This window comes from Cenococcum geophilum (assembly GCF_001692895.1).
Source record: "Cenococcum geophilum 1.58 unplaced genomic scaffold K441scaffold_33, whole genome shotgun sequence".
Classification (NCBI taxonomy): Eukaryota; Fungi; Ascomycota; class Dothideomycetes; order Gloniales; family Gloniaceae; genus Cenococcum; species Cenococcum geophilum.
Genome location: NW_027137591.1, coordinates 16,159 through 38,785, shown reverse-complemented (window position 1 = coordinate 38,785; position 22,627 = coordinate 16,159). Strand labels below are relative to the sequence as shown.

General features: G+C 41.6%; 7 protein-coding genes across 7 annotated transcripts; 2 read left to right on the top strand and 5 right to left on the bottom strand.

Annotated features, from left to right (window-relative positions):
• Nucleotides 1-4,851: 4,851 nt before the first annotated feature.
• On the bottom strand, nucleotides 4,852-5,022 carry K441DRAFT_571288 (uncharacterized protein; the record flags this gene model as incomplete). Its single annotated transcript, XM_067643976.1, has 1 exon — nucleotides 4,852-5,022. A coding segment is annotated over one exon (171 nt), but the record flags the coding sequence as incomplete, so codon positions are not given.
• A 1,038-nt stretch (nucleotides 5,023-6,060) lies between these two features.
• On the bottom strand, nucleotides 6,061-6,237 carry K441DRAFT_571284 (uncharacterized protein; the record flags this gene model as incomplete). Its single annotated transcript, XM_067643975.1, has 1 exon — nucleotides 6,061-6,237. A coding segment is annotated over one exon (177 nt), but the record flags the coding sequence as incomplete, so codon positions are not given.
• Nucleotides 6,238-10,925: 4,688 nt separating this feature from the next.
• Nucleotides 10,926-12,083, top strand: K441DRAFT_697919 (class II aldolase/adducin domain-containing protein; the record flags this gene model as incomplete). The annotated part of the gene is made up of 2 exons (XM_067653019.1): nucleotides 10,926-11,843; nucleotides 11,913-12,083. Exons 1-2 carry the CDS (start codon nucleotides 11,181-11,183, stop codon nucleotides 12,081-12,083), a joined length of 834 nt encoding a protein of 277 aa, XP_067501600.1. The 5' UTR covers nucleotides 10,926-11,180.
• Nucleotides 12,084-13,473: 1,390 nt separating this feature from the next.
• Nucleotides 13,474-15,044, top strand: K441DRAFT_663256 (acyl-CoA N-acyltransferase). Its single transcript, XM_067649170.1, has 5 exons — nucleotides 13,474-13,644; nucleotides 13,817-14,317; nucleotides 14,371-14,591; nucleotides 14,755-14,847; nucleotides 14,905-15,044. Exons 2-4 carry the CDS (start codon nucleotides 13,930-13,932, stop codon nucleotides 14,794-14,796), a joined length of 651 nt encoding a protein of 216 aa, XP_067501599.1. The 5' UTR covers nucleotides 13,474-13,644; nucleotides 13,817-13,929; the 3' UTR covers nucleotides 14,797-14,847; nucleotides 14,905-15,044.
• K441DRAFT_663255 (MFS quinate transporter-like protein) lies at nucleotides 14,995-17,618 on the bottom strand. The gene is made up of 6 exons (XM_067649169.1): nucleotides 17,229-17,618; nucleotides 16,742-17,177; nucleotides 16,675-16,686; nucleotides 16,185-16,613; nucleotides 15,834-16,129; nucleotides 14,995-15,771 (listed from the first exon to the last, which is right to left on the bottom strand). Exons 1-6 carry the CDS (start codon nucleotides 17,305-17,307, stop codon nucleotides 15,359-15,361), a joined length of 1,665 nt encoding a protein of 554 aa, XP_067501598.1. The 5' UTR covers nucleotides 17,308-17,618; the 3' UTR covers nucleotides 14,995-15,358.
• Nucleotides 17,619-17,890: 272 nt separating this feature from the next.
• Nucleotides 17,891-19,448, bottom strand: K441DRAFT_663253 (putative malate/L-lactate dehydrogenase). Its single transcript, XM_067649168.1, has one exon. It carries the CDS (start codon nucleotides 19,270-19,272, stop codon nucleotides 18,139-18,141), a length of 1,134 nt encoding a protein of 377 aa, XP_067501597.1. The 5' UTR covers nucleotides 19,273-19,448; the 3' UTR covers nucleotides 17,891-18,138.
• Nucleotides 19,449-19,693: 245 nt separating this feature from the next.
• K441DRAFT_663252 (uncharacterized protein) lies at nucleotides 19,694-21,104 on the bottom strand. The gene has a single exon (XM_067649167.1). The coding sequence runs from the start codon at nucleotides 20,835-20,837 to the stop codon at nucleotides 19,755-19,757; it is 1,083 nt and encodes a 360-aa protein (XP_067501596.1). The 5' UTR covers nucleotides 20,838-21,104; the 3' UTR covers nucleotides 19,694-19,754.
• Between the last annotated feature and the right edge of the window lie 1,523 nt (nucleotides 21,105-22,627).

Sequence of the window (22,627 nt, the reverse complement as noted above, 5' to 3'; positions counted from 1 at the left end):
GTATAGAGTAGTGATCCGACTATCCTTTGGTAGATGTAGATGTCCTATTTTAAAGCTTTTTTTGGGTTAGGTAGGAGCTTATTAGTGCCTATAGGCGTACTGACTAAGCGTATATTAGTTAGGTAAAATGCATTAGTAATCTTTTTAATATAGGAGTCTTAATAGAGCTAAAGCTTTCTTTAAGTTCTATCTCTTATAATTTAAATTTCTAGGAACTAGGATAGGTTACCTAGGTCCTTTATCTTGTACTTCTTTATTAGTGCTTCCTTAAAGCTCTTAAGCTTTAATTAATTTTCTTTAGTAGAGGCGACGTAGATATTGTTTATATAGAAGAATACGATTAGTAAGTTGTTGTGGTAGAGATACGGCTTACCACTAACGGGCTTTAACCCTAATTTAACGAGCTAATTGCTAAAGTCGTTGTATTAAAAACGTGGCAATTATCGAAGTCTGTAGAGAGCTCTGCGTAGTAGTAGATATTTGCCCTTAATAGTAAATCTATCTAGACATTTAATATAGACGATTTTGTTAATTAGGCTGTTTATAAACGCGTTAACAGCGTTACCCTACTAGACGTTTAAATTAAATGCTGCGATAATTACTGCGAGAGCTTTAAAGACTTTAGCTGCCAAAGTTGCTATATATATGTCCTTATAGATTAACTGTTATAGGTTACCTCTTATATAAAGTCGAGCTTTAAACTTTGTAAGATATCTATCTATATCTGTTTTGTAGGTAAATACCTAGGTAATAGGTACCGTTTTGATAGATTAAGTCTTATCTATAATTTTAAATGTTCTATAATTGTCTAAATCCGTATACTTCTTTGTGGCAGCTACTAGAAATTCTGCCTTATACTAGTATCTTATAAGCTCCTTTTAGTTCTTAGGTAGAGGTGGAAGCTTATTACGGTATATTTTCCTTTAATATTTAAGCCCTGCGTAAAAGGCTGCTTAAAGCGGTTAGAAGGTGTCTATTTCTTTAAGGTGAGTTAAATAAGCTTTATATCTTTTAACTAGCTTCTTTAACCGTTTGCTTTATATAATATTATCCTTATTAATGGCTGCGCTATCCTTATCCTTTAACTCCTCCGGGTTAATTTTAACGTATTTAAAACTGGGGCGTTAATAGGTAGAGGGTGCGGAGGATCTAGAGGTGCTTGAGGAGCTTAAGGGACCTATATTAGTAGGATTTAATTAAGGTTTTGGCGTTGGTTCTAGTATAGGAAGGCTAGGTAGAGGATCGTCTTTTAAGGTGTCTGCTATAATTAAGTTATCGCCTTAAGTATCTGGCTACTTATAGTTAACAATTTATCCCTAATTTCTACTAGAATCCACCTGTTAATTTCTATTAGTGTCTACCTAAATTTTATTAAAAATCTCATCTTCCTTATCCTTATTTAAGTCTTCTTAAAGCGTCCTATTGGGGTTAATTATATTAATTACCTTTAGCATTTAATCAGCTCTTTCTTAAAGCAAATTTGCAAGATCTGGCTTGCTGTTATTATAGATAAGTCGCTTATTAAATGTAACGTCTTTTATTTAAATTACCTTCTTTTCGCTTAGTATATATATTTGGAAGATATTTGTTAAATTATACCCTACTAAATACCTAATATGGGCTCTAGGAGTAAGTTTTTAAGTGCGTAGAATATTATATTTAAGTGGATAGGCTCTATAGCTATAGGCACGTAAGTAAGCTATATTTAGCTTAGCTAGTAAGAGACCTATTACTAACTAAAGCTTTTTAAAGGGCATCTTTCAGTTAAGCCGTCGGCTTAATGTCCTATTTATTATATACGCTACTGCTTTAAAGACTTTAGGCTAGAGTTTTTCTGGTAGTCGTGCTTTAATTTATATACATTAAAACTTTATTATAATTACCCCCCTAGAATGTTCCGCAGGACCGTTTTGCTCTAGTATACTTAGAGCTAAGTACTCTACTGTAATACCTTTTTTGGCGGTCTAGTTATTAAATTTACCTCTAAGTGATAACTTATTATTAATATAAATAATAATAACTTTAAAGCCGTAGCGTCGCTTAACTATATTACAATATTTAATAATTACTTAGGTGGTTAATAACTTCTATGCAAATATCTTAACCTTATTTATTTAAACCAAATTGTTAAGGAAATAGATCGCGTACTTATGTCTATTATAGGCTTTAATTCCCTAAATCAAATCTACGTATATATAGAAGAAAGGCCTTATTGCCTTATCCGTAGGTATCCTTTTTAATATAATCTTATAAGCTTTACTAACTACATAAGTCTTATATTTAATTGTTGTAGGGCCTTGTAGAATCGCCTTAGTCACTTCTTTAGGCAATTGCTTAATAGTAGCACTTCCTATATATCCGAGTTAACTATGCCAAAGTTATCTATCTACCTTTTAATTTAGTAGAGGATTCGTTAATTAAGCCGCAAAGGACGCGTCCTCCGTCTTTGGCTTTAATTCGTTATATTTAAGAGTTATCTAACCGTAGTAATATCTGCAATATACAAACTTCTCACTACCGCGATGGTAGAGGTAGTTACCCTCATTATACCAAAAGATACCTTTCTTATTAAGTCTATAATTACAAACTAGATTTGTATAAAATCTTAATACATACGCAGCGTTAATAAGATAGATCTTCTATCTTCCTAATGGGGTAATAAGTATAACTTTAGCTATTCTGAAGCCTTTAATATTTTCTATACCCAATCCTATATACAACTACTTACTAGCCGATCGGATATCACCTATAAATCTTACTTTATTATTAATAATATATAAGGTCATTATAGGGTCTAAAATTACACTATTATGGAGAGTATAATTTAATGCAATATAAGCTCTGGCTTAATAAACTGCGAAGCTTCTATATAGTTTACTAGGTGAGCTCTTCTACTCTATATTCTCTATATTCTCTAGCTTCTTATTAGATAAGGCTTAGCTCCTTAATTAGTTAATTAAGGCCTTAAATTTGGGTAAAGCCTTAGTAAGCTTCTACTTTACTAACTGTTGGACTTATAAGGGGATATTACGTAGCTACGGTTCGTAGATAGTATGATGATTGTTATTGTTCTTATAAAAGGGGAAGGGCGAGGACCTTAAGTTCCTTGCTACGGTAGTGTCGCGGCAACACGTAATGACACGTGACGACCGCTTGCCCCATTCCTGACACTAGCAACTCTTCTTTTGTGGTTGCCATCTATATACACTTATAGATTGCCACTGTATAAGGATATAAAGCTAAGGAGAAGAAAAAGGGGAGGGAGGATATTAGGGTTAACGCAAATACAAAGGGGCCACTAAGGCGCTAGTGGTAAGCGAGCTAATGGCGATTTTCCATGCCGGGTATGGAAAATCCTAATTGGCTAGATTAACGAATGGCGTCGGCAGAACTCCATACCGCTACCCGAATTAATTAGGCGCGGCGCTCTTAGCAAGAATCTGACTAATTAGATAACTTTAACCGGCGGTTGAAGTTCTATAAGATCTTAATTTCTCTAAATTTCCCTTTTAACCTAACCTTCAACTCGTATATATAGAGTATTTATATTAACAAATGTCTCTAGTGCCTTATTTAGGTTTACCTTTATTATTACATCTACTGGGGTTATCTTAGCTATTAATCTATTAAATCTTAAAGAGTTTTTAACGCTTATAGGATTACCGAAGTGCTATAATATCGATTATAAGGCGCTTCTCCTTTATGGTGCTAAGCTTAACTAAATACTTATAGAGGGAGTATAAGTTAGTGCACACGATTATAGAAATAGCGGGAATTTTAAGTTAATCCGTAATTATCTTAAGGGTAGTTCCAATTGCAATTGCTATATTAACTCCGCTAACCATTCCGTATATCTCTGACGCTAGAACGCTTTAAGTAATACGTTTACTCTTAGTTAAGCTCTAATAGATAAGGTTACTGTAGATCGTGAAGTTATTCTCTCTAGTAGATTTGTTTGCGATAATAATCTTATATCCTAACTAGAAGCTAAAATCTTTGTTATTAGCGAACGATCTATTAATAAATATAAAGATCTTGGCGGTGGGGAGATTAATAGGCATATAGAGTAGCCCTTGGTCGAGATAATTTATCTGCTAGGAAAGGCCGCTTATTTAGAGTAAGAATATTATCCTTAGTTGGTTTCTATGTTAGGCGGCAATAGAGAGATTAAAGGAAGGCTTAGGTTGATAGATAGAAGTAATATAAGCCCTATAAGCGCGTTAATTTATATATATCCTTGTTTTAGAAATTAATGTTAACAACGTTAATTTTCTTGCCTTAACCCTTCTAGCGTAAAGTAATAATCCTTATTTATAGAAAGGGATATATCTATTAAAGAGCAATGGTGTTATTAAATAAGTCTTTCCTTTGGCTTTGCCATAAGATTTGCCTTTACTAGCTTATCTTTTTAAGAGCTAAGAATTGGTCGTCTCCTAAGATAATTATAATCGTTAGTTTTGCATGCCAACGATTCCCAATAGAGTTCCTGTAGTCGTAATAAGGAAGCAGGGATTAAATATAGAAGTAGTTATTAAAAGCTTCTCTTTTGTGGTCTTTGCTGTAAGTAGCCTACTAATAAGTTCCTGCCTCTGCGATTCCGTATAATAGCTTAAGCACAACCATAATTATATCTTTAGGATACTGGTAGCGAATTTACTCCGGAAGGTATGCTAATATTAAGCGCTAAAGGTACGTCTCTAATTAGGTATAGGCTTAAGTAATATCTCGCAAATAAACTGCCATTCTATTCTTTATTAAGGAGGGAGCTAATGTAACAATAACTTACTGACTAGCTCGTTAAATTATGGGAGATTATGTAAGAATTATCTCTTTGCTATTATTATTGTAACCTTAGATGATAAGCCTTAATTTCTTAAATGGGGTGTTAGTAGCTTTGCCCTTGATCTTGTTGACCATTCTTGACTTAAAGATATGAACTCTATTGAACTTAGTAGGGTTATATTTCTTAAATTTAAAGACTCCTCTTATAATAAGACCGTCGATCTCCTGCTTATTGGATGCTTAGAAAGGAGCTCCTGGGGTTATAATACGACCTTTCTTTTAGAGCTATTTTGTGAGCTTAAAGTTAGCCTTCTCTTTGGCTGTTATAAAGGCCATTAATAACTCGACTTTACTCTCTATAGCAGTAATAAATTGCTCTTTAAAATTAATAAGATGTTAGTGATTTTGTAATTCCTTCGGGCGACCTCTACCGCGTTATGGTTGCGGTACGTCTACTATAATTGTATTAGGATTACAGTCGCCTTCTAGGGCACGTTGATTGTGGTTCTCCTCTAGGGCATCTTCTAGGGCATCTTCTGGGGCATCCTGCAAAGGCTTGGAACTATTATCTTTATAATAGGGCCTAATAACGGTTGAACGGAATTAAGTAGGTCTATAGGGCATCTAAAGAGTGTAAGTTTAACCATTAATTGCAATGAGTTTATATGGGCCTAACTATTCTCCCTTTTTACGCCATACCCGTACTTTAGATTGGAGTAGCAGATTAAGCGTAGTTAAGGTGTTTGGGCTATTTCTTATTCCTAGTGCATTATTAACCTAGCGCGTAGTATAGAGACGTTGTACCTCTTTCGTTACTTTGCGAATAGCCTCGGCTTATTATATAATGGAGGGAGATAGTGGAGAATTGTTAGTTATTTGAGGGTAGGCGCTAAAGACTAGTAACGTGGGTATAAGCCTATCTGGACTAGCGGAGTTATTAACAGCCTTAACAGCCATCTATAAGATAAGCTCTTTACTAGCGTCCTCTAGTTCTAAAGAAATAATCTTATACGCTTGGCGTAGTAGTATATAATATTATTCTACTTTTCTAACGCTATTATATGCCTTAATAGGGACTTCCTTAACCTTAATTACTATTACTTTTACTTGTTACCAAAACTCTATAGAAGAGAAGTTCCTTCCTGCGTTATAAATAACTTAATCCGGGGGTCCTAGGTAGACATTAATCTAGCATAATTAGAGAGTATCCTATGCGTTCCTAGCTAATATATTCTTTAGGAAGCGTGCGGCTTAAAAGGAGGTTAAGAAGTTAATAACTTAAAGTACTGGCTTGCCGCTAAGGTATATAATATTAATAATAATATAGAAGTTAAAGTTGTAGTTATTTTTAAGGGTGAACTTAAATCGGCTAGGGGACTTCTGGTTTATTTGGTAGTGATAGCAGTACTTTATAAGATACTTAATCGTCTTAACCTTAACTTTATAACCTACTTGCTAAAGAACCCTAAGCAGTTAGTAAACGGATAGGTGGCTAAAACGACGGTATAGTTAACATAGCTCTGGCTTGGTTAAGTGACTTTAAGCAACGCTCCTTTCTGGCTGTTAAAGGAGCAACTAAGGGTAACCCTACTTGCGTATAATGGGTACCTAATTATCTCCCTAAATAAGCATATTCTTAAGGTTGTTAAGCTTAACGCCTAATCTATCTATATCTTAGATGCAGAATAGAAATAGGGTGTTCGTGGGGATAATGTGGAAAGTAATACATCCTAACGGGGTTTGGACCTTAATTGTGCTAAGAGAGATTGCAGTACCCTTACCAAAGCGAATTATATGTTAGCCTGCCGTTAATTAGTTGATTTGAACAGAGCTATTAAGCTGCTAAAGAGCTCGAACTTAAGGTTCTTTTGCTATAGATACTCCCGCGGCTCTAGTATCTGGCATAATACTATAGAAGACGTTTACTAAGTATTTATCATTAAAGGAGAACACGGAACTTTTTTTTGGCTTATTAAAGATATCTAACTTTATAACAGAATGGAATATAGATTAGTTATTAAGGATAGCGACGGTTTATATACCATTTACCTTACTATACTTAGTGAAGTATTAGTCGGGAGAGTAGTCCTTAATGTCCATATCTATAAGGAGCTATTCGGCCTTATTAACCTTATCCTTAAGGTCTTCTATGCCTTTATATTAGACTAGAAAGCTTTAGAAGTAGGCCGTAGTAACCTTATAATTTTTAACGTTTCTCGCACTCTGTCGGAACTTATTATATACCTCCTTTTGCTTATTAAGAGAGTGTCTATTTAACTAGCAATTTGGCTTCTTATAAATATAGCACTTCTTCTAATGGTTGTTCCAAAATGAACCTCTATAAGGACCTCCACAATTGCTTTATAGTTGATATTAATCGTACCCTCTGCCATATCCCCTACTCTAGCCGCTATATGTTTAATTAGTCTAGTTATAATTATATTGGTCTAGAATCCCGGTTTAAATAGGGTTTTTAGTATAGAATTATTAGGGTTCTTATATTTGTATTATAGTGCCTACGGCAGAGCGTAGTTTAGCATATACTCCTTTAAATGTATTTATAGGTTTGTATAGCGCCAAGTTATACTTAGGAACGCTATGGCATGCTAAGATAACCTAGTCCCTTAGACTGTTCTTATTTTAGTAGGTTTTAGTAAAACTATATTAGATTTTCTAGAGTTTATTAAAGAGTAGTTAAAGGCACTCTAGGTAAGTTGTTATTAGGTTAGAAGCAATAACTCTCTAGAATATAGTCTCCCGCTATTTAGATATATAGAGTTAGCGGTTCTTATTAGTTTTGAAGTAGGCTCTAGTAAGCTAAAGCATTATATTAAAGCTATAGTTTTTACCTATAATATAATCGTAATAGAACGTTGCCGCCCGTCCCTTTAATATAATAGAGAAAGTATAATGGAACTGGTGGCGTTAAATTCTAACCTTGTTATAGCAGTTATAAAAGACCTATAGTTTTGCTCTGAGTATGTTGTATAATTCTCCTCTAAACTTCTTCTCTTTGTCCAAATATACCTTTATTAGATTTGTGACTTCTTAAGATAGAGGCTTATCGGTTGGCTAGGATAGAGGAGTTAGAGGTGGTGGAGGTAGAGGAAGAGTACCTCTAGGTAGTAGAGCACCTTTAGGTGGGAGAGTAGCGTTCTAGGGGTTTCGTTCTAAATTAAAGTTGCCTTCTAAAGAATATAGGTTAGTTTTAGGTTTCCGTAGTTAATATATAATCTTAGCTTCTATTTATACTAGTTCTTCTATACTAGTAAGAACGGCGTAAATATTACTAGCAATTAGGTTACTATCCTTAGCAATATATACCCTATTCCTTTAGAGGGAGTCTTAAAAATCCTAAATAATATTAATATTACTAAGTGCCTAGGTGTCGGCGGTCCATCCTATAAAATCCTCCCTAAAGTATTCCCATAACTGTAAATCGGCGTAGTGGCTATCTCAGTAGAATAGAATATAGTATAGGAAAAAGCCGTTAACTTATTTTGCGGTATAGGTTATTACATTAAAGGTAAATGCGTCCTAATCTTTATTAATAAGTTTCGCGTATATAGCTACCCCTAGTAGTAAGGAGTCTCTCTAGTTGTTCGGAGTGGCTATAGTTATATCTTTGGAGGAAGGGAATATTAGTAGTATAGGGATTGTTATTTGGTACGCGTTTGTGACATATATTTATGATTATAGGGCTTAGGACCAGTTCTGGCCTTAAATTGCGAAGACTTATAAAGTGTGTTATTCTACGTAATAAACGCAAGAATCTATAATCTAGGGAAGGCTTAGGACCAGTTCTGGCCTTTAGATCCTTAGATTTATAGAAGAGTTCTATTTAAGGTTTAGGACCAGTTCTGACCTTAAAAGACAGCTTCCCTTAGCACGAGTAGCACTGGTATAGTGGCTCGTCTCTTCTTAGTGAAAACCTAGCTGTTCTGTGGTATAATAGTGAAGTTAACCACTAATCAGTGTTGGACTCATAAGGGGATATCATATAGCTACGGTTCGTAGATAGTATGATAATTATTATTGTTCTTGTAAAAGGGGAAAGGCGAGGACCTTAAGTTCCTCGCTACGGTAGTGTCGCGGCGACACGTAATAACACGTGACGACCGCTTGCCCCATTCCCGACACTAACTATATTTTTAAATCATTTGGTTTCTAACCTGATGGTTAAATTAACTTAATAAGGTAGAAGCATTTCCTTTATAGGTATAGCAATCCGCATAGGTACGGTTTTATCCATTCCTTCTTATCTATTTTTCTTAAAGATTTAGCTTCCGGTTTAGTTTCTAATTTATCTTTTAATTTAGGCTTATTAATTAGCTCTCCTTTAAAGCTAGCTGCGTAGGAGCTGTGCTAGCTTCTTACCTTCTAAGCTAAATCTAATTAACGATAATTTTAGTAGACCTTGATAATAAATTAAAGGGTAAGTAGTTTTTCCTTCTTTCTCTTAAGGTTCTATAATTTGTTTTTCTAGTATTTTAACTATACTAATAAGGTAGATTTAACGGCATACACAAAGTCCTTAACTAGTTAATCGCTATCTACCTTAGGTAGTTTAACCTTCTTATAATTGTTATACACCTTCTCCTACTTATGGAGCCACTTCTTAACATTCTAACTCTTTAGGGCTTTCTTTATTTTTAAATATTGGGTGGCTAGATTAACCTTCTAAGCGTTATTAATTAGAGCGACTGCCTCCTTAAGTAACACAAGGACATCGTAGACGGTATTTCCTTTAAAGGTGTAGTCGATGTAGTTATAGGATATAGTGCTAATAATATAGGTACGTAGAGACTTAAGGGCTGCTTCCTCTTTCTTATATTGCTTGTAAATACGATTATACTATTTTTGTAAAGCTTAAAGCTCCTCCTTTTTGCCTTTATTAAGGGCTAAGAACGTAATCTTTTAAGGATTAATAACTAATAGTAATGGCTCTAACGGTACTCTATATCTAGGTAGATTATCTTTCTTAATATCCGGATTGATGTACTCCTATATATTCTTACCATTAGCTCTATACTTAATAACACCAATCTATTAGTCCCAATTATTTAGGCCTGCTAGGATCATAGTATATATCATAATAAGGGTTTTGGATTGCTAAAAGGACATATTAAGGCCTCTACTGTTTAGTTAATAATAGGGTAATCAGGGTTTTAAATTAAAGATAATGCAGTAGATGGCCCGGGCTTATAACTGTCGGACGGACAAGTCACTAAGAAGAACTCTATCTATTGAATGTAGCTCTAGAGCCTCTATAAATACATAAGGAAAATAGGTAGTAGACTACTTCGCTAACCGTATCGTAGACCGAGTCGTAGACCGTGTCGTTAACCGAGTCGTTAACCAAGTCGTTGACCGAGACAGTAGTAAGACATACGAGAACAAGGTGGTGAGTCATAAGGTAGTACCTGAGAGTGACCTCAACGGTCGACAGCTGCTCTGGAGAACTAGTTTCTATAATGACGCTATTAAGGACCCCATTTCATACGGCAAGCCCCGCCCCCTTAAGTTTAATGCCCTAACGAAGCAGATTCAACTTCACTCAAGGCGCAACTCGGTGCGCTAGGTCCGTAACAAGGTGTGGCCGGTGCCGCCCTCCCTGTGACATTCTATTAATTCCTCGGCAAGAAAACTAGATTTATTTGGGCTGTTGGTGCCTTGGCAACGTAGAGTGTATATGGATTTGCTGAATTTAAAGATGCGTGAGCGTTTACTCAATGCTCTCACAGAACTCTCCGGTTTTACGATCTCCTCAGACTGCCCTGCGGTTCTTCATCTCCTCTGCCCCTTCAACGAATGCTTGGAACTATAGTAATTTTGCAAATATAGAGGATAATGTATATTATTTTTACGATAGATATAGTGAGTTCTTCGGAGGTTTTGGGAGAGAACGAAGAGGGGTTATCCAATAAACTCAATATGTTTCCCGTCACTCAATATCTTCCCAATCTTAAGTGTGGAACTAATTTTATGATCGTGCCTTTTCGTAATACACACCCAATAATTTTGTAGTATATGCTTAGAGATGTTAAACATCCCTAATGCTTATATTGAAGATCAACCGCGTGTTGCGCGAGAACCTTGCACACGCCCTTCTACCCCACTTATGCATAGCCATTCCCACCCCCAACGTAACTTATTGACATGCGTCAAAGATCGTCTCAGTTTGGACTGGCTTTCCTCTTTCACGCCTCGGAGCATTGTTATTGGAAGGGCGCGGTCTAGTCTTTGCACTTAGAATTGCGACCTGAGGATTGCTTTTCAGACTAACAGCGTCAGCTCATACAATAAACCTTAAGAATTTATACCCTCACACAGATTTGATTCACAGCTTTCTATTAAACGTTACATCCTACAAATTCTAGCAACCACGGACAACCCCAATGGCTCCGTCCGCCATTCCCTCCAACCCCATCCCATCCATCCAGCCCAGAAACTTATCATCCGGAACGCCAAATGAGCCCTCCAAAGAATTGACGCCTCTTCAGGCTATCTCTCAGGGTACCTGCCTTCCCGGCATCCCTATCTTCTCCTCGTTTGACAAACAACGCGCCTTCACGCTCTCCCACATGGCCGGTGCCTTCCACGTCTTCGCCCGCAAAGGATTCACCGAAGGCATGTCGGGGCACATCTCCGTCCGCGACCCGGAAAACTCACATACGTTCTGGACGAACCCTCTCGGAAAGCACTTTGCCACTCTCACGGCCGCCGACATGATTCTCGTAGACTACAATGGGCGTGCGATCGGTGGTAATACCTCGCGGCCAGCCAATGGAGCGGGGTTCTTGATACATAGTGCTATACACAAGGCGCGGCCTGACGTGCATGCGGCGTGCCACATGCATGGGAAGGCGGGTAAGGCGTGGAGCGCGTTTGCAAGACCGCTGGAGATGCTGAATCAGGACGTATGCTATTTCTATGGGGAGGCACAAGCTGTATATCACGAGTTCGGAGGGATCGTATTTAGTGAGGAAGAGGGGTTGAGGTTGGCGGCGTCCCTAGGTTCAAAGGGGAAAGGATTGATTCTGAGGAATCACGGTCTTTTGGTAAGCTGTGTTTTGGAACATGCTAATACTATGCGTTATTGGATTTGCTAATACGTTGGCGCGTGGTAGACTGTTGGAAATACCGTCGACGAAGCGGCATATCTATATACGTTAATGGAGCGGAGCTGTGAGATCCAGCTCATGGTAGAAGCAGCGGCAGCGAATGGTGTACCGAAGGTCCTTGTTGAGGATGAAGCAGCGGAGTACACGTTTCGCATGGCTAGCGATCCTGAGACGTAAGTTTCCCTTACAGTCAGTTGCGAAATATCGTGAACTCGCTTAGGGCCGCGTCTCCCACCCCATCAAAACAATGCACCCCTTATAACTCTACTAATATGCCTTTATATTTTATAAATAAGGCCTTATTTTATAGCCCTTTATTAGAGCTATAAAACTAGAATCTATTTATATAAATTAGAGCTATATTGGTAGGGGTATAGGGGGTATTATGAGGTACTGGTTTTTGGAGCGGGGTAGCTAAAATTAGTCAGCGCAGAGCCTCAATTCAAGTTTCCACAGCTCTAGTAAGACACTCCCTGCAACTCCATCAATATAGCTTTATATTTTAAAAATAAATTTTTATTTTATAGCTCTAGAATAAAGCTATAAAATCAGCTACTATTTATATAAATTGGAGCCATATTAGTAAAGTTATAGAGTGTATCGTTTTAATAGGGGGGAGATGCGTAAGCCCGTGCATTCCCCAACACCATCAAAACAATACACCCCTTATAGCCCCACTAATATGGCTCTATATTTTACGAATAGAGGCCTATTTTATAGCTCTGTGCTAGGGCTATCAGATAAGCCCCTAATTGTGTGATTTAGGGCTGTTTTAGTGGAGTTATTGGGGGTGCTTATTTCTAGGGGTAGAGGGGTCGGATTAGTTAGCGCAGAGCCTCACGTCAAGTTTTGCTACCATTACAAGGCACCCCCACAGCCCTACTAATATCGCTCCATATGTTATAAATAAAGGCCCATTATATAGCCCTCGAATAGAGCTATAAAATAGGCCTCTAATTGTAAAATATAGAGCTATATTAGTGGGGCTATAGGGGTATAATGTTTTGATGGTGTTAGGGAATGCGCGGGCTTACTCCGGCCCGAGTTCACGATATTTCGCAACTGACTGTATTATAAGGAGCTCGCACGACTGACCTTGCTTCTAAGGCTCTACTGGGAGTTCCAACCAGATTTGGAATTCGAGCATGAGGCTTGCGCAGGCGCGTACGATAACTGGAGGCCGTACAGTAAGAGTTAGGGCTTGGAGTGTCAATATGGCTGCTCATATCTAGCTGATCTGAACTTCTGTAACTTAAAAATGTGTGGAGGACTACGATATACCTAATTAGACACCTAGTAGATAGACGTTAGGATCAGTTATCTCTACTCAACTAGGTATATTTAAGTACATCAAACCTCTTCACTCTCCATTCCGTTATATTATTCAACTCACACCCCCCCCCCCCCCCCCGGGGGCAAACAAATTCTAGATTTCCACTTCCTTTTTGGGACTAGTGGTTACTCCCCATAAGGCCCCAGAATTACGGGGGCTCCATCGCATAAGCAACGAAATTTTAGGCGGTCTCTGCCCAAAGGGCCCGCCGAAGGCCCCTGAGGGCGGCGACCTTATAGCCGACCTTACTGGGGGGAAACCGCATCCCAAGAAGGAAGGGGAAATCTATTTTCGCGCGGTCCTCCGTAACACAGCTCCCAATTGTGGGACCGCCACCTGCAACCCCAATTGCCTTATCAAAATGCACTGCAATTCTAGCGCACACCAGAGGACAAATGGCAGTCTGTGCGTAGTCATGTGATTCCTTTTCAGATCTACATATTCACTACTTCTTCTGAAATCTCCGCTACAAATCATCTAGAACTGAATATCAATACGCCAATCTCCAAGTTTGCTAAAATCCAGTGCATCTCATATTGGACCGTGAATATGCTAATCATAACTTACGCTCTTCCAGGCAACATTCCGTCCCGTGAGTCATCACCGCTCCAATGACCGTGCTAAAGCTCGTCTACCCCCGTTAAAGATGTAAGACCGTAATCATCTTTTCTCAATTTTGCCACTGCAAACATGTCTCTCCAAATCTCTCCCATGACCGAAGCCGACGTGGCTACCTACGCGAGCATCCGACATGAGGCTTTCAAAAACACCATCAACCGCATCTTCTACACCCGCGAGCTATCCCCGGAAAGCAAAGCCAGGATTTCGGACGGAATACTTGAGGCGTTGCGGAATGACAAGCACACGCGCTACCTCAAGGCCAGCGACACGGCGACGGGCGAAATGGTCGCATGCGCTAAGTGGAAGGTCTTCGATCGCGAGCGGAGCCCACAGGAACTGGAGAAGGAACTGGAGCTGCCCGAACCACTGCCAGAGTCTGACGTACCAACTTGGAACGCCTTCTTCACTGATTTGAGTGATGCACGGAGGGAGATGATGGGGACCAGGCCTCATTTTCGTAGTCACTACCTTTTGCTTTTGCATTTAATCTAGTAAGCTGACATTAGGAAGTCTTGGATCTGCTGGTGACTCATCCTGACCACCACCGACGTGGCGCTGGGAGTATGCTAATTTCGTGGGGGACCGCGCGGGCAGACGAGATGGGCCTAGACGCGTATCTGGAGGCATCCGAAATGGGGCAACCGCTGTATGAAAGGCATGGTTTTAAGACTGTCAAATTGCTGCAGTTTGATCTGTTAAGGTTTGGAGGAGAGGGGAATTTTAGACATATGGTGAGTTTGTCTTGCATACGGAGCGTTTTTGCATATCTACCTTCTTATGCAGCTGCGTTTCCTAATGCTCCACAGCATGATACGAGCCTCATAGTAGGCTTGGAGTTTGCAGCTTCTAATTATCTTTTGAAATTTTTTTAGGCTATTGCTAATCTTCTTGTAGTGCATGTTGAGGCATCCAAAGAAGCCTATGATATCTGCCTAATTAATAGTTTCGTCGAGAGCTATCACTACGCTAATTCCTTTCTGAAAAAAGGTAAGGCTCTCACTGGCATTCCGTCTTTGGATTTTCATGTTAAACTTCAATAAAAAGAGAAGATCAAGTATTTTGAATGTCGGTTTTTACCGGCGTTTCAACGCGTTAAGGCTAAAATTTGTATGAGCAACTAAAGTAGGCTTTGTGGTTGTAAAAAATTTAACATGGTCAAAGGGGACAAATTAATAGTGTAGCACATATCAAATTCGATTTATAGCGTTGATATTTCGGCTCAGCTCTTATCTTTCGGACGCTCAAGGAGCAGGACTGCAAAAGGCCATGCTAGCAAGAATGATCTATCATAGGCCCTGGTATCCAACCTTAATGTCAATTCAGCTAGAAGATCGCTAACCATACGCCTCTAGCCAATCTCATCTGAGGTTTCTGGGTAAAATGACACAATACAGAGACGTCAAGGTAGATGCACAAGCGTATTCAGATACGCAGACACATCTCAATCCCTTCCGTCAAATATTTGCATAGGAATATCCTCCCTACACTAGCGATTCACTTAAACGTTCTTCTCACCAACCTCCCCAACCCTCTCAACCCTAGTCGCCTCCATCTCAAGCCCCATCTTCTTCTCCTCATCCTTATCCAGCACATCTGCCATTGCCCCGATACCAGCGGTCATCTCCTTGCCCTTCCGTCCAATCAGGTACCATGNCAAGTTGAACAGAGCATCCATAGCCTCAAGCGACTTGCCGCTTGTCTCAGGCAGGAAGAACCACACCCATGCCAAGCCGACAGCCGTGACAACGCTGAAGAAGAACATCGTCCCGCCGGTGGTCATGGCGAGAAACATAAGCGGCACGGCTTTTGAGTTGCCGTACTGGTTGACGAAATGTACGGTCATGGCGATACTGCCACCCAGTGCACGGAGCCGCAGCGGATAGATTTCCGAATTAATGAGATACTGGATGCCTATACGGATAATTAGCATCAGGTGACTGTAAAGCGCGGCGGAGGGGCGAGTAGGCGCTTACTGTTCCATCCCAGCGCCCACCCAAAACCAGAGAAATAAATCATCACGATTGCCCCGGTAGCCGCGCGTCTCTGGCTCGGGCTTTGGCTTTTAGTTCCGTTGGCGACGGTGGTGTCGATGACGAGGAACAGTGCCATGTAAAGCATGCTGATGAACTGCAGAATAATTCCGGTTGACAGAGCGCGCTTACGGCCGATGAAATCAATGAGGAAGAAGGCACAGAGTAAGCTGGAAATGAATTTTACAAGGCCGAAGATCGCTGTTGCGAAGAGCTTCTCGTTTTGGCCCGTTGTGCCCCTATATGGTCTTAGTGAGATGCATGTCAGTGCGGCGAATTTAATTATGATCTTACATCATGGCAAAGTATTGCGGTGCGTATATAGTAATGCTGCTGGCACCAGACCATTGGCTGAGGATCTGGGACATGAATCCGAGCATAATCCTATATAGGTTCGCCTTGATTGTGAAAAGCTCGCGGAGTGGACCAAGCCAAGTGGTGCCCATGGTAGCCTCACGTTCGCGATTGAGCTGGTCATTAATGTCGAAGATTTCGCTGGCCACGTAAGGGTGTTCAGCGGGAAGTTTCCGTAGTTGGCTTAAGTTCTTGGCTGCTTCTTCGTGTCTTCCAACTTTAATAAGCCATCGGGGACTCTCTTTAGAAAAGAAACTCAGCGTGAAAATTATAACGGCGAACATAAGGTGCGTAGAAGTTGGGATGATCCATTGAGCTTGGTTCTTGTCCGAGATATGGATAGAACAGCCCNAGCATGCAAAGTAGCCACTGTGAAAATGATTAATGCCACTCTGATACAGAAACAAGGTTATAACGGGTAATGGCATACAGCATAATACCCCTGAGTAAGCAATTAGCAAGAGAAATATTAAAAATCGAATTTATGCTCAACTTACAAGTAAACAGCGCCAGAAAAACAACACACACAAAGTCCGCGGATTGCTCTGGGAGCAGTCTCAGCAAGATAGGTAGGTGCTACCACGGTGGTTTGCCCGACTCCGATGCCGGCAATAAATCGGCCGGCATAGACCATGCTAATGCTTCCCGAAGGAGCCGCAGCGAGATAGATGCAAATTCCGATGATCCATATAAGGCAAAGCTGCCTAGTTGCCCACAGACGACCGATTTTATCCGTAACATAGAATGCAACCAGCGCCCCGAGGATGGATCCTAACTGAACCATGGAGGTTATATTTGATAGCAGATCGGCTTGCTGATGCTTAGATAACTTAGGGTCTTTCAAACCAAAGCGTTTAATAAATGGAGTCAAAGTTGTTGTTGTTCCAATGAGACCTTCATCGAGACCTCGAGCTGCTCCCATAAGTCCAAACACTTTGGAGAGCGTCAGACCTGAGGTAGTTCAGACCAGAACAGAATGCATACCAAATACTCCATACCATAATCGGAAATTAAGAGCCTCCTTCGGAGTATCCTTCAGGTTCTGTCGGTACACATTCCACATGGTGAATGCGGTGAAATGATTTCGACGAACTTGAGAGTTGTATTGTAAAAAGATAGAAACAACCCAGATGCAGCAGACTTCCTATAAAGATGCAACAGCTAATGTGGAGGACTCTCCGCAAAGCTTGAATTGACGGGTGTCAATGCGCTGCTCTAGTTTCACAACCAAAAAATGCAGCGTCTGCGATTTGTTTATAGACGTCTAAACATGGGGATCGTCAGCATAACTGTAAATCCTTGCACACGCCTAAGAGCGTGCAGCTGCATGATCCTCGAGACGAGGTCAGGCTTGATAATAGAAGGGCCAGGGCGATGGGCCCCGTCTCTCCATAACGAGTCAAAATCGGAATTTTACGGGAGAATTAAGCAGTGCGACTGGTTCAGACTGACTGGGAGACCACACCTGTAAGCTGAGGTTGCAATGCCGAGAAAATTTCCCCACCTTGGGGAAAGAGTAAGCCTTGCACCGAAGTCTCGTGGCATGCTTGGCAACGGAGGAGCTGACTTGGCATATAGGTGGCGTATGGGATGGAGTCTTGGGGCTGTGGAGATAGATAACCAAAAGCGGACAGTCTCCGCGTGCCCCGCGCACCCTTCCAAGATTGGAGACCCCACACCAACTTGCCTAGCGGATGCAAGACTGAAGGAACCCCTGGTAAACTCTCCTTCAGCAGTTCAGACCGAGATCATCACATATATTTGTTGTAGGATTGGGTGAAAGGTCTGGGTGTGAGAGGCCCCATCGGTGCAAAGCAACAACGGATGACGAATGAAAAAGTAGGTCGATAGGCTGGCATTGAGTATGATTCAAATTCCCCTCCATAGTCTGGTCTTAAAGCCGAGCCTTTTCGGGAACACCACGAATAGGGTTGGTGGGGCCTTTGGTCCCGCCAGAAACTTTGATGTGCCCGACTTCTACCCGAGCCGCTTCTTTATTGAGCGCTGCGATTTCCGATCCAACATACGGAATGCCCTCTTTGAGCCGCTCCTCCTGCTTCAATTGTTCGATTTCCCCCGGAAAATAAACTCTATTCACGTTAGCAATTTTTTCCGACTCCACAACACGTTTGTAGAGATGGTCCATGCGGTTCTTGAACTCTTCTAGGTTCATGAATAGGTCTGGTCTGATTGCCACCAGGAAATGCCCGACGTTTGCCGGCTTGCAGGGGTCGTAGGGGTTTGTTACATGCCCGGCAAAAGCACTGCCTGAAAGGACACCTGAAAAGACGTCCATCATGATTGCTAGTGCGGAGCCTTTTGGCCCACCCATCGGAAGCATTACTCCCTCCAAAGCTCGAGCAGGGTCATCCGTCGGCCTTCCTTCGGCATCTAATGCCCAATCCTTTGGTATCTTTTCTCCCCGTCGAAGAGCCTTGTAGATCTTCCCGCGCGCGGCAACACTAGGTGCCATGTCCAAAATAAAGGGTCTCTCGCAGCCCGCTGGCGCACCGCACGCTATCGGCGAAACGCCCACGAGCTTAGACTTACCACCCCAGACAGGCAATGCAGGTGATGAGTTCGTGAAGACAATACTCATCATGCCAGCGTCGAGCGCCTGCTGCACCACCCAAGCAGACATGCCAAAGTGGTTTGAGTGCTTTATTGACACCATGCCAATGCCCATCTTCTGTGCCATTTTTATTGCAGCAGACATCCCGAGATGTGCTGCAAGAAACCCAAAACCATTGTGTCCGTCTACATGCCCGACTACTGGTGTAATTTGCCGAATTGTTGGGGAGGCCTTCGGATCAAGCACGCCTTGTCGAATGCGTGCCATGTAGGAAGGAATGCGATTAATACCGTGTGTGTCCACTCCACGAAGATCTGCGGCTACTAAACATTCGGCAATAATAGCAGCATTATCCTGAGATACTCCATTGCCAGTTAGGATGGCCTGTACGAAAGCTTTGGCATCGGAGGCTGTGACTCTAAAGGTTCGATTTTCGGTCGAGGGATCGGTAGGCATGCTTGAAGGAGTTGTTATTCTGGCAGTATGAAGTAGATTCTTAAGATATCAGTTAAATACGAGTCAAGAAGAGGTTTTGAGAGTATGTGACGAAAGACTCAGCAACTTCTGAGAGAGTTTCGTTGATTAGGGCGGGTTGTAAGCTGGAACTCTCTCTAGACAGGACTGCATTAGTCTATAGATGCTTGGAAAACAAATAGGACCCGAGCATACGAGGAGCTGCGGATGTTGAAGGAATACGTGTGAGCTGCACCAATACAGTATCCCGAAAATGCAAGGTACAGTACCTCCTATTCAGGTGGTCTAAGCTTTTGATAGCGTTCCGGCCATGCTTTGGACGTTGTTGTAGGCCGCGCTTCAAGGCCGCGAAGAAGCATGCTAACAAGGACATATTCTTGATCAGAGTGGAGTCAGACCAAGTCTGGTCAGTACATGAGAGGAGTAAGAGTTCCCAGCTATTAAGTTTAAAGTACAATCCCGCTCTAGTGGTAATTTAAAGCCCTAATAATCATGAAATATCCACCTTTACCCCTTTTCCTGCGGCGCTGCATTTTGTACTCCCACAGGCCAGACTTGATGGCAAAACTCTCTTTTAGCTCAATGCGTTGGTCGAAATTATGCATACGCAAAAATAAAAGTAGAAACTCCCAGTCCCCGTAGTACCCATCATTATTGATAATGATGAATTTTATGTTCGTAATCTTATCTAAACGCTTCCGCAGATCTCTCAGATACCCATTTTCAACTGGCTTCTGAGGTTCGTGTAAGGCCGAAAGAGTTATGGTGAGGGTATTGAGACGCAGATTCTCGATGTGGCTTATGATGAACGGTGCAATACCCAAATATGAGAGACGGGTGACCGGCAGTCTAAGGTGGTGGAGCTGGGCAATTTGTCTCGGTTCGAGCGTCAGTAAATTTTGCTTGAACGTGACGATGCCGGGCAAATAGAATCTGATATGAGGATAGGCGAAAGGAAATGCCTCAGAGTAAATTTGGCGGTTGGTGCGGAGAAGTGAGAGAGCCTTTCGAAGATAATAGTGAGGGGGACTAAAAACAAAGCTCCAAACTTGGAGACGAAGCTCGGTTGGGAGGAGAAGAAGACGTGATGGAGCCTTTGGGACCTTTCTTCGCGAACGATTCGTGTTGATCGGACGATTGGCAGTGGTCAACTGTGGCTTAGGCGCAGAAAGTCCTAGGAATTGAATACTCTGAATCATGACTTGCGTAGTTAACCTCCATACACTACCATGAATATCTTTTTGTAAGCTCTTCTCTTTTTCTAAATCCTTCTGCGAAATAGTGCACGTGCTCTGGATAAGATGTCCGCTTATGCCAGAAGTCGGACTGCATTGGACACATTCTTGTGACAGGAAATTTGACGCTGGGTGACGAAACTGTTTAACGGAAGCATTCAAGAAATCATCGCACTCATCATCTGAAGGTTTCCAGTCCTCCTCTGATCGTTTAGTAGAGCACAGGTCCGTCACTTCGCAGCGGCTCCAGGATATAGGATGGGTTTCGGCGTCCATACGGATGGCAGTGGTTTGTAAAGAATCAGGATACATTATCAGAAATATGCTTAGATGCAAATGCCTAGTTTACAAAGATCTTTGTGGACTGCAATAAATGTAGTGATGTATAAATGCAGTGATGTACAAATGTAGTGATATATAAATGTAGTGTTGACCTAGATCGGATTTGCTTACCACCGTCTTACTACTATCTTTGATGCCTACCATCCTATGTTTCACCACCCTGCTTATGTCTTGCCACCCTGTTTCTGTTACCTCTAGAGCTAGCTTGAATCGACAAAGTTCTCATTCTGAATTGCCTGGTCACAATGTGGTGATGTAGAGGTCGCTGCCTGCAGGTTATGTACCTTACAGCAGCGCTAAACTCTATCTGGTCACACTCGTACGACTTGGTTGGCCGGATCTTATTCCACCAAGGATGGCGTCCCACCACATGGCCAGCGTTATTTTAGTGCACCATGTGTCATAAATCTCGAGGACTGTGTGACTCAGTCGCGGGGCCGTGCGACATAGAAAGCATGGAGCAGTAACATCTACAGGCAGCCAGTGCTTCAGCCTCGCTGAACCATTTGAAAAGCCAGGGCTGAGTCTTGCCCGCTGCTCCGCTTACAGCGGGTCTCCAGCCTGAGTTGTGTGGCCTTCGCGTCAACCGTACAGCACGTAGGCTACACGCAAGGCTTGGAGTTCGATGACAGCAAAGTTTGGCGGTTTTCAAGTCTAGCTTATCCATAAGGAGAATAGATTGGGGTCGGACCAAGTTTTCCTCTTCGATGCCGACGGCAATACCCTCAGTTCTCCCATAGCAGCGCTATGATAGACTTCAAAATGATGGTAGGGCTAGGACAATGAATGTCGCATGGCCAACAAGTACTGCAATACGGTACTGCTTCCATAAACTTGTTAGCTTTTCGCCCTTTGTTCTTTCCTCTCTGACTTCTATGAAGTACTCGGGCAACCTCGCAAACCTGTCCAGGTAGATGCGCTTCTGGTTTAATTTCTTCCTCTTAACATTTTCCTATAGTTTCAACTCAAGATTTACTCTTCCGCTTTCACTACCAACTATCATTAGCCGAGTGACCACATCCCTTCGTGTGGCAAAGATTTCTTGCACTTTTCGTATATGCAAGCCTCTCAAGCCAATCTGGAAGCTCTATACCGTATATGACTTAGTGTTGAAGCCTCTGGTCAATGCGATTGCTCGGCGGCAGGGGTACTGGCGCCTCATTGACACTTGAACCGTTCAATCACCTGCAGTACTTGATCTACCTCACCTGACATACAAGGGGGCAACCTGAGCGGGCCACTCGCCCTCCCTGCAAGTTCTGGTGGCATTATAGCCGTGCACTTACTATTTTCCCAGGATATTACTATAATGTCATCAAAACTTGCAGGGAGGGCGAGTGACCCGCTCAGGTTGCCCCCTTGTATACAACACGTCCTCCCTTATAACCTTAAGCTCTACTAGCTTATTCTTATTAACGTTAAGAACGCGTATAAAGTGTACAGGTGGTAAGGATTTAGGGCTCTAATGGAGGATTTTCTTATATAATTAGTAGGTAGTTAATAAAAAAGGGCCAGGAACGTATAACCGTAACGTTATATATTACGGCTTTCTGCCCAGCTTTCTCAAAAATATACCTTTTATGGTGGCCTTTCAGAGCATCCTTCCATTAGGTCGATTTTTGTGTTTTTAGTGGTGGGGTCCACCGAAACGCCACTAACTAACCTAAGCTAGGTATGCTAGCTGAAGCAGGACGGCTAAACACGCCCCAATCAAAAATCGCATTTTGCCACACAAAGGGATAGGAGGGTCCCAAGCGCAC